Here is a 15,119-nt window from a genome sequence, read left to right as displayed (position 1 = left end):
TTAAGAAAATCACCAAATATTTCCTCTTTGGTAAAATTTTTAAAGTATGTTTTATTGATGTTGTTCAACAGCGAAGCCAGTCATTAAAATATTACACATATTAGCCATTTTTCGGGAAATCGAAGGCAACTGTTTCCATTCACCTTGTCCTTCCAGTGCGCACCAGATGCTTCACATTCTTTAAGGTCGGGCTCCGGGCACGTACGAGGACATCCTGAATCTGAAAAACACCCCAAAAAGGAAAGAAAAAATGAACAAGTGTAAGGTCGACAAAAAACTCTAATTTACCAACTAATGAAAAAAGATGTGTATGTGAAAAGGCAGATATAGACCTTTTACCATAAAAACTTCATGTACCTAGATCAAAATTTACCCAAAGCGGACCTTTTCCCAGCAAAATGGGCAGTTCTTTCGAACGCCCCCCCCCCCCGAACCCCCTGGCTTCGGGCATGTGATAAATAAACAAAAGGAAAAGGGAGAAAAAGAATGAAAAAAGAAAATGGTCCGAATCTAACAGAACCTGCAGCGCTTTATATTGAAGTCGGCTTGCGTAATATGATCTAATATTAGAAGAGCAAGAAGAAAGTGAGTCCTACGACTTAGAGACATGGTTACTTTCTCCGTCATTGAAACCGTAGTAAAAAAATAAGAGAGTATATAGAAATATATCTAAGACAGATGTTTTAATATACATATATACAGACAGACGGGGGTAAGATCTCTTTACATTTTTTTATGAAAGAAGTCATAAGCTTATCACGCCCTCCCTCTCTCCCAACACACAGGTATCGAAAAATAAGGAAAAACGTAGCCTAATAAGATAAGAAATGACCCCCTTTCTCAACAAATTCTTTTACATTAACATTTTACAAATAGAAAAAGTTCGAATATGTGAGCGATGAACGTTGTTGCTGCTGCAGTGAAATGCATCACCTCGCTTCGTCCATTACCTACATGCGTCATCAAGGTATCAGACTAAATACATATGAACGGGAATACCAAAAGGCGCATTTACAACTCAGCCGTGGAGGACTGCTCTATCTTCGCCCAGCTTTAATAATAAAATCAAATAAAATAGCACTGGATAAGATGAATAGTATTTCTTCCCCCAGACCTCGTTATTGCTGACAACATGCAGTGGACAGCACTACGAACCTTTGGTAACATTGCGTATTCAGACTATACAAGGTAGATTGTTTTTCAGGTAAAGAGAGTCGTTCTGAGTGCGTATAGTTACCTAGAGGCAGGGCTGGTTGGTTGGATACTTAGGCTTCATTCACATGCAATGTCTATTTTCTAAATTCTATTTTCTATTCGCGGTATCTCGGATGATCACGGTCTGTGCCCTGAATATCCCGCGGCGTAATTACTGGCAGCGCGAGCCAGTTACTATAAGTTACTATAAGTAACTGGCTCGCGCTGCCAGTAATTACGCGGCGGAATATTCAGGGCACAGACCGTGATCATAAGATAGCGCGAATAGAAAATAGATTTTTAGAAAATAGACATTCCATGTGAACGAAGCCTAAGTTATTCGTGTGTGTGTGTGTGTGTGTGTGTGTGTGTGTGTGTGTGTGTTGGGGAGGGGGCAAGTGGACCCGCACTGAAACCACTCACCTCTGTCTGTCTGTATGCCTTAGGACAATTGTCCCGGAGTATACGGTTTCACAAATGATCTTTATACCAACAGTTTTCTTAATGAAAAGACTATTTTAACTCGGGATAAGGTGGTAGTTTTCCATAAAATTCAACTTTTGGTCTTCAGTATAAGCTTTGACTTAATTTCTTTCTGTTAAACTGACGTCATGTTTGTATCTAATATCCCTGCAGTGGATTGACTTAATTTTACCTCATTTATTGTTATTTATTAATCGTTTTTATTACAATTAACATAATGATCTTTTTTGGGAGGGGGTGTCTTAAATATAAGAAAAAACTTTGGGGTCATTTTCTTTGAAACCCGTCTCAGGAGCTATACGTGTGAATTCACCCTTGGCTCTGCTCATCAGCTATGCCACCCTGACGCGAGCGCTTGTCAAAAAGGCACGAGTAATAGGACCCTTTACAAATCCGATCACAGTATCCAGTTAAACGCTTTTGTTAACTCTGACACGTGGAGAAAAGAAAAAATGCGACAGAAATCGATATTGACCTCCTTAACCTGTTAAGTGGGACCATTCTGTGTAAGTCAAGGGCGGGATTTGCAGGTACTTGGGCCTGTAAGGGTTCATTCCCAATGAAACTATCGGTCTACGTAGATCGAGCCAACTCAGCAGGGACTCTCGCTGAATGCAATCAGTTTAACACGCCTCCTCCTGGTGTTGAGTAGAAAACATTGGGAACAGGAGGAAGCGCGTTTTTCTGTTAATCCGCTTGCATCCAGCCGGAGACCCGCGGAGTTAGATCGATCTGTGTAGACCGAGAGTTGCAATGGGAATGAGCTTTTAGGCTAAGCAGATTATCCAGGGTTTCGAAATGGCACCAATACATATTTTACGTCCTATTCAAAAACTACGATCTGTTTTTCGAATACTTAACTTCATAATAATTAAGTATTTTTCAATATGTAAGTAACATAATGTATCCCTATACATAGAAAAAAGCGTCTAGAAATAGAAGCCAAATTCTCTCATTTTTTTTTCTGTCATGTATAACCATGTCTCCAGAACTGTCGAACAAGAGATCCAAAATTAAGCCCGAACGCATATAGATCGAGACAGGCGTCCACTAAAAACTAATCACATACATAGGCTCTTTTTTTTTTTCGATTCAAAATGAGGAATCATCTGTGCAAAACATCCAGTTAAACGGCTTTAATTCTTTTAAGGAGAGCGTTTGTGGGATCCTAGCACAAAATATATCAGTTAACGAATTTTCCTTACGTCAATGATTATGTTAACGTACGCCAATCACATCTTTTTCACATTTTTCCCTTAACCAAACAAATTACCTATAGTTGTATGTTAAGAAGAACTACACCGTGTGTTACCCTGTCTTAATATCAAACGACTTTCATTTGGCAATTCTCCATTTAAATAAACGTCCTTTTCAACTGTAGGGGTATTACTTCCTCGATCATATATTTGATGACAACAGATAAGTCTAGTCTAGTCTAGTCTTGCCAGACTAGTCTCAATGAATATGATACAATTTGTCAACGTTAGTGGTTAACGTATGTCTTAATCAGCAAAGCCTTAACTGCGTGATTCTTTATCTTACGGCACAAAAGATAAAGCGAATGTTTTATGATATCATACGTGAGTCATTATACATGTACATGAATGTACTTTTTGATATTTCAAAAAAAATACTTTTATCAATAAACAAGAACGAGTGTTTTCTCGCAAATGATTTTCTGTCTAAAAATGTTCCATCAAATCAAAAGATGGCGTTGAATGCGATAGGTGAGACAGGTCTCAACAGACAGAATGTTGAAAATGTTTTCATTCCGTTAACTTACGGCCAACCTGGACATAGACCTTCATCAGACTGATGTGAGTCTAGATGTTATTACTCCCTGACCGCGAGGTTATATAGCTGCACAGGCCCGTAGCCAGCAATTTCAAAAGGGGGGTTCTTTTTCTGAAAAAGTGGACCTTTTCCCATAAAAACTTCATGTGCCTAGATCAAAGTTTACCCAGGGTGGACCTTTTCCCAGCCAAAGGGGCCGTTCTTTCTAACCCCCCTTGGCTAAGGGCCTGTAGCAGCCATGACCCTCTTTTAAATTTCAGGTAGATTGATCGCCTTCCTAACCTACACAAACTTGCCCACGTGTCTGTTTGGTTAGGATATTCTGTCTAACCCTTAATTGGTTCTTATTGTACAAACCAACCTTCTGACAATTCGGTGGGTCAAAATTCCATCTTATGCCAACTGCATAGTGAAAAATGCCCCCCCCCCCTTACATAGAAACTGCACATTAAAAATAGCATTAGCGATGGGATATTTCAATAGTCAAGCTAGGTAGGTCAATGTTCTGCTACCCATACCTCAAATTTACACTATGATCGACTGCCTAGATGTCACGTAATAGTAAAACCAAATCAATGGGTACACTTCTAACAGCATACATGTACATAAATAAAGCAGGGTAACACTCTTTCGGTAAGGGAGCATATAAATATGATATTTCTGAAATTTTGTTTCTGAAGTACCTTTGATGTAAGTAAGATATATGTGAATATAAAGTACTTGCAAATGTATTATCCTACCCTCAACCATTTATTAAAGGTATTATTGTTATTTTTCTTAGCAACCACAACCCAAATAATATGTTGACGATGATATGGTAAATACATCAAGTGACGCTTCAAGGCACTCTGTGTGTCAGGGCACCGGTTACACTGTATGAACGTCCTCAAACTGGTTTTGAACTTTTACTCCTGTATGGGTGAATGTTTTTAGTCATCCAGTAGATTTAAAATGGCAACAACATCAAGGTCATCTATCTAGTGAAAAGTACGGCACTTAATGATATTTCGACCGATGTCAAATCGGGTGACCGCCCGTTAGCAAATTATTTTGAACTTTTACTTGGGATGGTACTTTTGACACTGAGTTCTTTTTAATGCCTGGCTCTCACTATTCGCAATTTAAAAATGACTATCACTTCAAAACTGCTTTTTTAAATGCAAAAATAAATTTAAATGATTGTTTCGTTATATTTATTATTTGGATGTACTTGTTGTCCGTAAGAAATAGCAGTTTTTAACAACTTTACCAAATGGCACCTTTTTTGGGCGGTGCAAATTAATAAATGCGCCCTCGTGTATTTTTGACGCGTCGGCATTAACTCATAACAATGTTTTTCCGCATTATCTTTGAGGGGAGACGATTTTCCAACGTGTTTCTTTACACTCCAAAACGGGGACGTGATATTTAACATAAATTTGCCTGTGATTTCGTCAACAAGTTGCTAGGATTCTACTTGGTCATGCACATAAGCCAGGACGTTCAACAAACATGGTAATTTGTGTAACTATAAAACTTCAGCAGGTCATCCGAAACAGGTAAATACTGTAAATGGACAATGTATATACTGTAAATGGCTTTCCAAACGTACTAAATATATGCGTCAGTTAAAAAACCTGTTATGATTCGCTGTTTACGAGCTGAGTGACGTAAAAGTAGGCGGTGCGTTGGCAGTAGTTGATATATACGAGTACATTTTACAAGTGAATTTAAAAGGAAAATAAGGTCGTGATTTGCGATTTACTGGTCAGTGTCCGTGTATAAAACCAGTGTGAAAGCAGCATACCATTCCTATAACAATACTGTATCACTGGAAAAATATCATGGGCGCGCTTCAGACCTTTTGGGAAGAACTGGTATTTTATACCTCGCTTCGGACTTTCCTTGTCTTTACCTTAGTATCGATGGTCATTTTCATGATTTTCCAAACTTACCGACGAAAACATAGGAAGAACCTTCCCCCTGGCCCCTGGGGGTTGCCGATATTGGGCTGCTTACCATATCTTGGGAGAAATGCTCACCTTGTACTAACCAGGTGGGCGAAAACCTACGGCGATGTATACAGCGTTCGTTTCGGGACGGTCCCCGTTGTTGTCTTGAACGGCTTTGGCGTTATCAGGGAAGCGCTGGTCAAGCACGGGGCGGACTTTGCCGGACGTCCAGACATGTTTACATTTAGGACGCCGCACCACAGGGGGGTGAATTATAAAGGTGGGCTGCCTTTTATTAAGTTATTCAGGCGCGTTTACATTAATATAAATTTATATAAAATATAATAACAATAATAGAAATATTGGGTTTCGGGTGAAATGCATAAAAATATTTAACATCGTTGAAGCATAAGCACTGGGTTTTCATGAATGAAAGCTTTACAAAAACCGAAACAAAAACTAAAAATAATACATTGAACAACAGTTAAAATGACAACTTTAAGAAACGCAGACCACAAATAGCACCGTTCTGTGTAAACAATATAGCAAATGGACTAGTCCTTATAACAAATTTGTATGGGATTGACTTCATCCCTCCGCTGTGGTCTTGTATAAGGTAATTACATACAGCTTCGTCGTGCTAATAAAAGAATTAAAATGTTCCATTTTGATAAAGCTTCACGTGCTGATTCTTTCCCCTGTTAGATGGCATTAGCTATTTTGACGTCACCTGACCATGTGACTTAGACCTGTTGCTTTAGTTTTGCATTTTGAAGTGAGGTGTTTTAAAACACACCTTTTTCTACTTGCTATTCTTATGTTTATATGGTGGAAATCGGTTATATCATATATCGAGTGTACAGAGTAAGAGCTGTTTCTCTAAAATTCGAAAACTGTCCATTATCCTTTAACGTGCGATAATCTCCGAAATCATACAGAGACACTTTAAACATGAACCCCTCCACTGCCCGCTCCCATAACAGCCGAGTTATTATTTTCCTAAAGCATCACTATCATCATAGTGTATCATTATTATTATTACCGTGTAGCGTGATGTCAAGATAAACCTTTATCCTCGAGTGACCAGTGACCAAAGACCACACAGAAAGGAATATGTCTTCCTACAAGCCACCGAAGTGCGCCTGGAATTTTGTAACTGGATTTTAAATGTTACGTCAATTAATCATCTTTTATATGTTTTTACAGAACAACATGTTTTTATTGAGAAGACCTTCCAACAATTAGTCATATGACCCTTTTTACTTGTATTTGTCCCTTGTTAAAACGGTACTTGTAATGAATGTAGTAAGGCAATAGCTACAGTAAACTAGTTCCAAAAAAAAAGATTATTTATCAGCTGTGTTAACGAAGGATGTATATCTTTTAGGTATTTTGGTGGAAAACTACGACAGACTACTTGAGGAAAGGCGCCACTACACCATGCGGCTTTTTCGAATAATCGGGGTCGGTCGGAAAAATCTGGAATCCGCCATTTTCAAACCACAGTTGGAAATTTTGATGAAAGATTTAACCAACATGGGCGGCAAGGCAACCGATATCTATCCAATTCTACGCGATTCCGTGGCCAATATCACACTCGGGATAGTTTTCGGATTTCATCTTGAACATAATGACTCTCAGTATGAGGGTATTCTGGATACAGTGCACAAAATGTTTGAGCTCAACGCAAAGTTGAGCATAGTGAACTTTGTTCCCTTTCTGGAAAAGCTGCCATTGCCGCGTCTTAAGCAATTCGATGAAGTTTCCACTCGCTTGGTCCTACAAGTAATTGCATGGCTCAAAGGACAGGTAAGTAATCATCACGAAGATTCCAATCACATAAAATCTTTTGCCGATTCGTACAAAACTGACGTTTTGAAGTACAGAGGCCAAAAGACAAATGAGAAAGGACCAGTGAGAATAAATAACAATGAAACAGAGTTATATCATCCTACACAAGCGATTGGACAAGAAAGAAACGACAATTTGGACACCATATTTTCCGAAAACCAAATTATTTCTGTCGCTATCGACCTGATTGTGGCTGGTTTTGAGACTGTTACAACAACGTTACGATGGGGTTGTCTGTATATGGCAATGTACCCTGAAATCCAGGCAAAAGTTCAAGAAGAAATTGACTCCAATTTAGGAGACCGAAATCCAAACATCACAGACAAAGGTACACTGCCGTACACAGAGGCAACCATCATGGAAATACAGCGTCTGAATTGTGTTACTCCATTGGCGGTTCCACATTCTACCACTAAAGACGTGGAATTTCGTGGCTACACCATCCCTAAAGATACCATGGTACTTGTGAACCTGTGGTCTGTCATGACGGACCCCGTATGTTGGCCTAATCCCGAGAAGTTTGACCCGCAGCGCCATCTGAACGAGAGAGGAAGAACCATACGACACGATGTGTTCACTCCATTTTCTCTGGGTGAGTTGCAGACAATTTTAAAATATGATTGGATATTGTAACTATTAATGCCAAAATATGGCACCAAAGAAAAATCAACTTATGACATCCCACCATTATTTTACCATAAACAACTCTCATTTTTTTTATAGCGAATGGACTTAACATATATCTTTACAGGTAAACGGTCTTGCGTAGGAGCACCCCTTGCTAGAATGGAGCTCTTCCTTTTCTTTACCTTTTTGATGCAGAAGTTTACATTTCGTCTCCCAAATGGCGCTTCAGCTCCTGTTTTTGAAGAAGGCACCCTCGCATCAACGTTAACCCCTCCTGCGCACCAGCTCTGCGTGGTTAGTAGGGGCAAGAAGACTTAATAACTCCGGCTTATCGGTCAAGATTTGCTGTCGTTTACAGGGGCGGACCCAGGATTATTTGAAGGGGGGTTTGCCAGGCCTCATAAACGATAATTACCGTTGCCGAGCACGAGCCTCAGATTCCCGAGCGCAAACGCCAATATTAACGAGCCGCACCTCAGATTCACAAGCACAACGTAAAGTCAACGAGCACAAACTTAGCGTTGCCAAGCACTATCAATTTGTCCAGCTTCCATCCGGGGCCCTGGCTGCTTATATACGGGTTCTTTTTATCAACTCAGGACTATTTTCAATATGGCGGAAGATACAAGAGACATAACGGTGGAACTTTCAGAGATTTCTGGGCGCAAACGATTACATTATCTCCCCTTTCTGTCTCTTTTCCCGCCTCTAAATAATGGCGCTACGCAAATGATAAATAAGACGCACGTAAAAAAAAGATTCATCGACTATTTACACCGACTCTGAAATATCTGTTGCCATCTATCAATATTTTAACTTAAGCAAAATAAACGTAGATTATATAAAAATTCTCAAAACATTCCAAAGTACTGCATTAGTATATTGCACTATCCATACCGCGTATTAATACAGCAGCAATGCGTTCTCGACAACCTTCGGCTCATACGGAACATACCGAACGGGTAGATAAGCGGATCAACGGCTAGTGCTTGGCAGCGCTAAGTTTGAGGTCGTTGACTTTACGTTGTGCTTGTGAATCTGAGGTGCGGCTCGTTAATATTTGCGTTTGCGCTCGGGAATCTGAGGCTGGTGCTAGGAAACGCCTAATCCGTTTATGAGGCCTGTTTGCCGATGCGAAGCATCCCCCCCCCCCAACACATACACACTTGGCATCGGTTTCGGGGCCCTCTGAAGGGCCTCGCGAAAATGTGGTATTTTAGAGGGCGCACGATGCCATTTGGTACGGTTTAGAACTATGATTCAGCTAGTCAAAATTCTAATTTCAAAAGGGGCCATTGGATTTTCCGAAATCGATAGAGGGGGGGGGGGGGGGGGGGGGGGGGCAGGACCCCCATCACCTCCCTCTAAATCTGCCACTGCGTTTATCTGTAAATATTAATATCTGTTTATGACTTTTAACTTGAGCATTTTAATTTTTTAATGTGTGTGATTTTATGTCTTGTGTGTTTAATCCTTGAGGTGGGAATAAATAAATAAATAAATAAATAAATAAATAAATAAATAAATAAATTATTTGTGTTCGTTACTTTGGGATACCCTTATAATCAATGGCAATTATTTTAGACCTCAAACCGAAGAAATGAACCTAGGGTATAACGCGGGTTTAAAACAACAAGAAGACTTGCTTAACGGGGTCATGCATGACGTCATATCTCCGTGACTGCTCGACATCTTCCGCCCGATATATTTATTTTGAAAATTTATTCAAATTCAAACGTTATAATCCTACGATATTTTGTTATCACGCGTTAGATGCTTCATGGTCAAGAATTGGATCAAACATCAGTGATCCTATTCCACGTTGGTAAAAAAATGTCTTAAATATTCGGGGTGTGAAGAAGATTTGTAAGGGCAACTTACAAGTTTGCCTCTGGCGACGATCGACAGCGCAAATAGAAACGTCTTGCACAGAATAAAAGTTTCCTGTATGGCTGTAAATTGATGTTATTTGCACTCCTCAAATGTAGTCAGTGTGCCACCTGAAATGCCAACATCTAATTATTGTTTTATGGAGTTTGCTACCAAAACTTCAGTGTACCCCAGAGACCTTGTAAAAACCAGGAACCCATCAAACACAAAACGTTTTGTAACGTTACAAAAACGGTACCATAACGGTGTTGAGTCATATAAACGTTGTGGTGAACAGATAACCGACCAATAGATAAGATCCCTGCTTACAATTATTTCTGGGACAATCTGAACATCTGGGCTTCTGTAACTGAGACAATAGGCTGTCTGGTATACTGGCATGTGTCACGCCAAGTTTTAACATAAAAGTACACCTGGTGATTAAGAAGAGTGTAAAGGAAGGAATTTTGAGTGTGAAATAGAAGGAAAGGACATCAGTGCTACATGACAATTGTTTAAATATATTAAATGCATTTGGCAACTCTTTACCGCTGCAAATATTCAGTTTTATTTCTTCAACAATTTACGAAGAGCCAGTCGACATAGAACCATTTTGAGTGGATGGCCGTAGGTTTAAAACGCTTTGCCATAGCTCCATTTGGTGGGAATGATATTCCCTCATTTATAATCTATTCACCATTAACAGGAAAAATGTTTGACTTTTCACATAACTTAATAAATCAACTTCTTCTTCGCCCTCGTATACATGTGTACCTCCAGCTTAAATGACCAGTCAGCTTAATTTCCCACACCACTTGACGTCACGATATGATAGGTTTGATAACACAATCAGAAAATATCCGGAGTCGTGGATTATCCTCGTCCAGAATATACGTTGTGAGTACCCTCTACCAAGGCCACAGGTTGATTTTTCACTTGATATTCACAGAAATTCATAAAGGGTATAGGAGACATTCAAAAGACCTAAAATTAAAAGCAAACGATCAATGAGCGACTTTTTAACCAGTGCAATAAACAAATTCCAAAATTAACTGATATATTTAAACTTCATTTTTAACCTTGCATTTTAGTTATTTTGTTTTAAATTTGTTTACATATGTCTTTTAATATTCCTTTATTCTTATTCATTAGTGGTTTTATTGTACCACCAGCGTTAGCGCTGGCGGTACACATGGTTTTAGTCCCGTCCGGTCCGTTCCGCCGGCTCCGCCGGCTCCGCCGCCATGTTACCGTTACCGCTTCTCCTCCTAGACGGTAAGGGCCCCCATACCCATCTCTTGGATTAAGGTCACCTATAATCTCAACTCGTTCCACGTAAAATTTGGGCTTTGTCGGTATTGGGGTCTAGGTGTGGCACTCATTGCAATGCACCCTTGTCCAAAAATGGCAAAATTAAATGCTAATTATCTACCCTACGGAAGGAATTATGGGAAAAATTTCTACAGACGGCTTTCCAAAAGTCATATGTGTAGATTTCAAATATGCCCTTGGATTTGACCTTTGACCTTTATTTCAAGGTCAAACGGGCAAAAATTTTCAAAAAAATGAATTTTTTTTCGAAAAAAAATTTATTTGCGCTGTTATTCAGACACCACACAGACTTAACCAATAATATTATTGGAAAATGTTACCCTTCAGGTCATCTTTCATCTGTGTGAATTTGGGGTCAATCGGTGCATTTTCACGGGTGTAGCGGCCATAAGATACCGAAACTGAAAACTGTCTCTAATTCGGGAACCGTTAATGCTAGAGACCCATTCTTTTTTGCATTTTGTAGAGCATGTAAAGCCCAACACTGGAAGTGGTCTCCGTTTTTTTGTATTCCATACGGTTTTCGAGTTACGCTGTATCAAAAAGTACATATTGGTGGTGAAAGCAAAATGTGCAGTACGGTAATGGATAATAAATTTTGAACTCCGGAAAAATAAAACATAAGGCTTGGCAAAGCAGACAACTTGTGGTCAAAAATGACATTATTTCATCATATTTGAACATCTGGAACTTCAGAGCACCTCCCATTTCAAGAATTTTGACCAAAATGACCTTTTCTTTATTTTAATTAAATTTTTCCGTAGGAAATTTATTGCACATTATGGTAACTCCAAAATTATAACATTTAGTCCCTTATATCTCCAAAACTGGCAGAGATAAGTCCATAGTTACTATTGAAGTTGAATAGGAAGTCATGTACTGGCAATCTTACTGTGACCTTGAAATTGACCTTTGACCTACTTTTCACCATGAACTGAACTTTGCAAATTTTGCCTCCCTTTTATCTCCAAAACTGGCAGAGATAGGTCCATAGTTACTATTGAAATTGAATAGAAAGTCATATACTGGCAATCTAAATGTGACCTTGAAATTGACCTTTGACCTACTTTTCACCATGAACTGAACTCTGCTAATTTCTTTCTCTTTTAACTCCAAACCTGGCAGAGATAGGTCCATAGTTACTATTGAAGTTGAATAGGAAGTCATATACTGGCAATCGAAATGTGACCTTGAAATTGACCTTTGACCTACTTTTTATCATGAATTGAACTTTGCAAATTTTGGTTCCCTTTTATCTCCAAAACTGGCAGAGATAGGTCCATAGTTACTATTGAACTTGAATAGGAAGTCATATACTGGCAATCTTACTGTGACCTTGAAATTGAGCTTTGACCTACTTTTCACCATGAACTGAACTTTGCAAATTTTGCCTCCCTTTTATCTCCAAAACTGGCAGAGATAGGTCCATAGTTTCTATTGAACTTGAATATGAAGTCATATACTGGCAATCTAAATGTGACCTTGAAATTGACCTTTGACCTACTTTTCACCATGAACTGAACTTTGGAAATTTTGCTTCCCTTTTATCTCCAAAACTAGCAGAGATAGGTCTATAGTTACTATTGAAGTTGAATAGGAAGTCATATACTGGCAATCTAAATGTGACCTTGAAATTGACCTTTGACCTACTTTTCACCATGAACTGAACTCTGCTAATTTCTTTCTCTTTTAACTCCAAACCTGGCAGAGATAGGTCCATAGTTACTATTGAAGTTGAATAGGAAGTCATATACTGGCAATCTAAATGTGACCTTGACATTGACCTTTGACCTACTTTTTATCATGAATTGAACTTTGCAAATTTTGGTTCCCTTTTATCTCCAAAACTGGCAGAGATAGGTCCATAGTTACTATTGAACTTGAATAGGAAGTCATATACTGGCAATCTAAATGTGACCTTGAAATTGACCTTTGACCTACTTTTTATCATGAATTGAACTTTGCAAATTTTGGTTCCCTTTTATTTCCAAAACTAATGAGATAGGTCCATAGTTACTATTGAACTTGAATGGGAAGTCATATACTGGCAATCTAAGTGTGACCTTGAAATTGACCTTTGACCTACTTATAATCATGAACTGAACTCTGCTAATTTCTTTCTCTTTTAACTCCAAACCTGGCAGAGATAGGTCCATAGTTACTATTGAAGTTGAATAGGAAGTCATATACTGGAAATTTACTGTGACCTTGAAATTGACCTTTGACCTACCTTACAATGAACTAAACTTTGATTGTACCATTTTAAGTTATATATATTTTTTGCGTATTTTGAAAATTCTTGTTGATTGCATTTTACAGCTTGTCAAGCATAAGACTAGTGGCTGTGTCCCTTATTTTGCGGATGTGGGGGTCTATACGAATGCGCTTGCTCCAGCTGGTGGTACAATATTCGGAGGCGGTATCGCCTCTCTGATCCTCTAGTTCAACTATGATGTAATGATTGAGATTATCCAACCCTCGGGTTGCAAATTTGGTAATAATAATAATAATAATAATTATTATTATAATGATTATGTGCATTTGTTCAGTACTGTGGCCCTGTGCTGATTTCCGAGCGATATTTACAACTACTCGGGCACTGTCACTTGACAAATCCCTGATGAGAAAATCCCACGAACCACATGATTTATTCGTCAAAGAGATAATTGAAGTGTTTCAATTTTAAGATTTTAAATTTTAAATTATTTTTGAAATAAATTATGCTTAGATACATACCCGGTAGATGTATATGGAGGGACTGGAAATTAATTCAATTCACGGTCTTCTGATTAGATGAATATTTTGCCTTTAGCACACTTTCTGAGTGTCTGTATATAGATTCAATCTACAGCATGTGTGTTCTCGTTCCGGGAATAAATGACTAACTATAAGTACAGAAATAATTTATATAAACCATGGACAAAATTACGAAGGGATGGGAAATACGTCATCTTCCTTTGAATGCATTCTGCATTCGGGAAAATATTCATCAATTGTCGTGTGAATTTGTCGCAGATGGGCTGTTTCGAAAGCTCCACGACAGCCCGAACAGATCATAAGCGACGTCACGCTCGTTGTGCCTCAGTGACTTTCTATTGTTATTTTCTACTTACAGTGCAATTTTTCGTGGTCTCTCGTGGTTGCTATGATACAAAATTGCCGCCATTTTGCAGTTGCTAAGCACTTGGGCTTGCTTCAGCACGTGGATATTTATTTCGGTCTTTTTAATATCTTTATTCCGCAATGTTATAAATATTTGTTAAGGGATTCTCACATTTGTCTTCCAACTGTTGACGTTTCCTTTTGGTGAAGCAGCCAGTGACAAGAAAAGGATCAGCGCACAGAGATTGAAATTTTCTTGTGTGATAAGTACTTATTTTCTCACACCCCGGTAATGTCTGTCAAATGTACAGTGGTAAGTGTTCACGCGTTTTCTTAGATGGTACAATGTACCTACTCATTTAACATGGACGACTGCAGCTCCTACTTACGCAGCCGCTTAATTGGTAATACTGATCTTTTTGCGTTCACAATTCACTTATTCAGGTGACACTGATCAAAGTCAGTCAATTGTCACTGGCCACGGAGAATGTCTTTTTTTTTTCTTTTTTTTGTTTATTTTGTTTGTTTGACTGAATGGCTGCAAATGGCCTTTAAGGGTGGGAGAGTCAAATGACAGAGAATTCCAACACGACTTTTTTTTCGCAAAAAGAGTTAGGTAAAGTTCTTAACATCTGATAACAAGATTAAATCAGGAGGTTGTAATAAGCCTCCGGCTCTTTTTTCATCATAAGCTAGGACAATATTGCGCCTTAGACTGGGTTCCCACAGATTGAGATCGATCCATCTGGATCGACCTAACTCCTTGGGGGTTTACGCTAGATTGCTGTCATGTTCCGAGAGCCGAGCGCGCACAATAGTTAATTACCCCTTTACAGTTTTTAGTAGGCGGGACAGACATTCAAGCCGGTCAGGCTGACAGCAATTTAGTGACACTCCCCAGGGGGATAGATCGATCTAAATATCTGTGGGAATGGT

General features: G+C 38.9%; 1 protein-coding gene across 1 annotated transcript; it reads left to right on the top strand.

Moving 5' to 3' along the window:
* Positions 1-6,716: 6,716 nt before the first annotated feature.
* Positions 6,717-8,198, top strand: LOC106172477 (cytochrome P450 2U1-like). The gene is made up of 2 exons (XM_013553211.2): positions 6,717-7,845; positions 8,005-8,198. Exons 1-2 carry the CDS (start codon positions 6,843-6,845, stop codon positions 8,196-8,198), a joined length of 1,197 nt encoding a protein of 398 aa, XP_013408665.2. The 5' UTR covers positions 6,717-6,842.
* Positions 8,199-15,119: the final 6,921 nt, after the last annotated feature.

This window comes from Lingula anatina, chromosome 10 (assembly GCF_051362555.1).
Source record: "Lingula anatina isolate TDL-2025a chromosome 10, LinAna3.0, whole genome shotgun sequence".
NCBI lineage: Eukaryota > Metazoa > Brachiopoda > Lingulata > Lingulida > Lingulidae > Lingula > Lingula anatina.
This window is presented reverse-complemented; position numbering and strand designations above follow the sequence as displayed.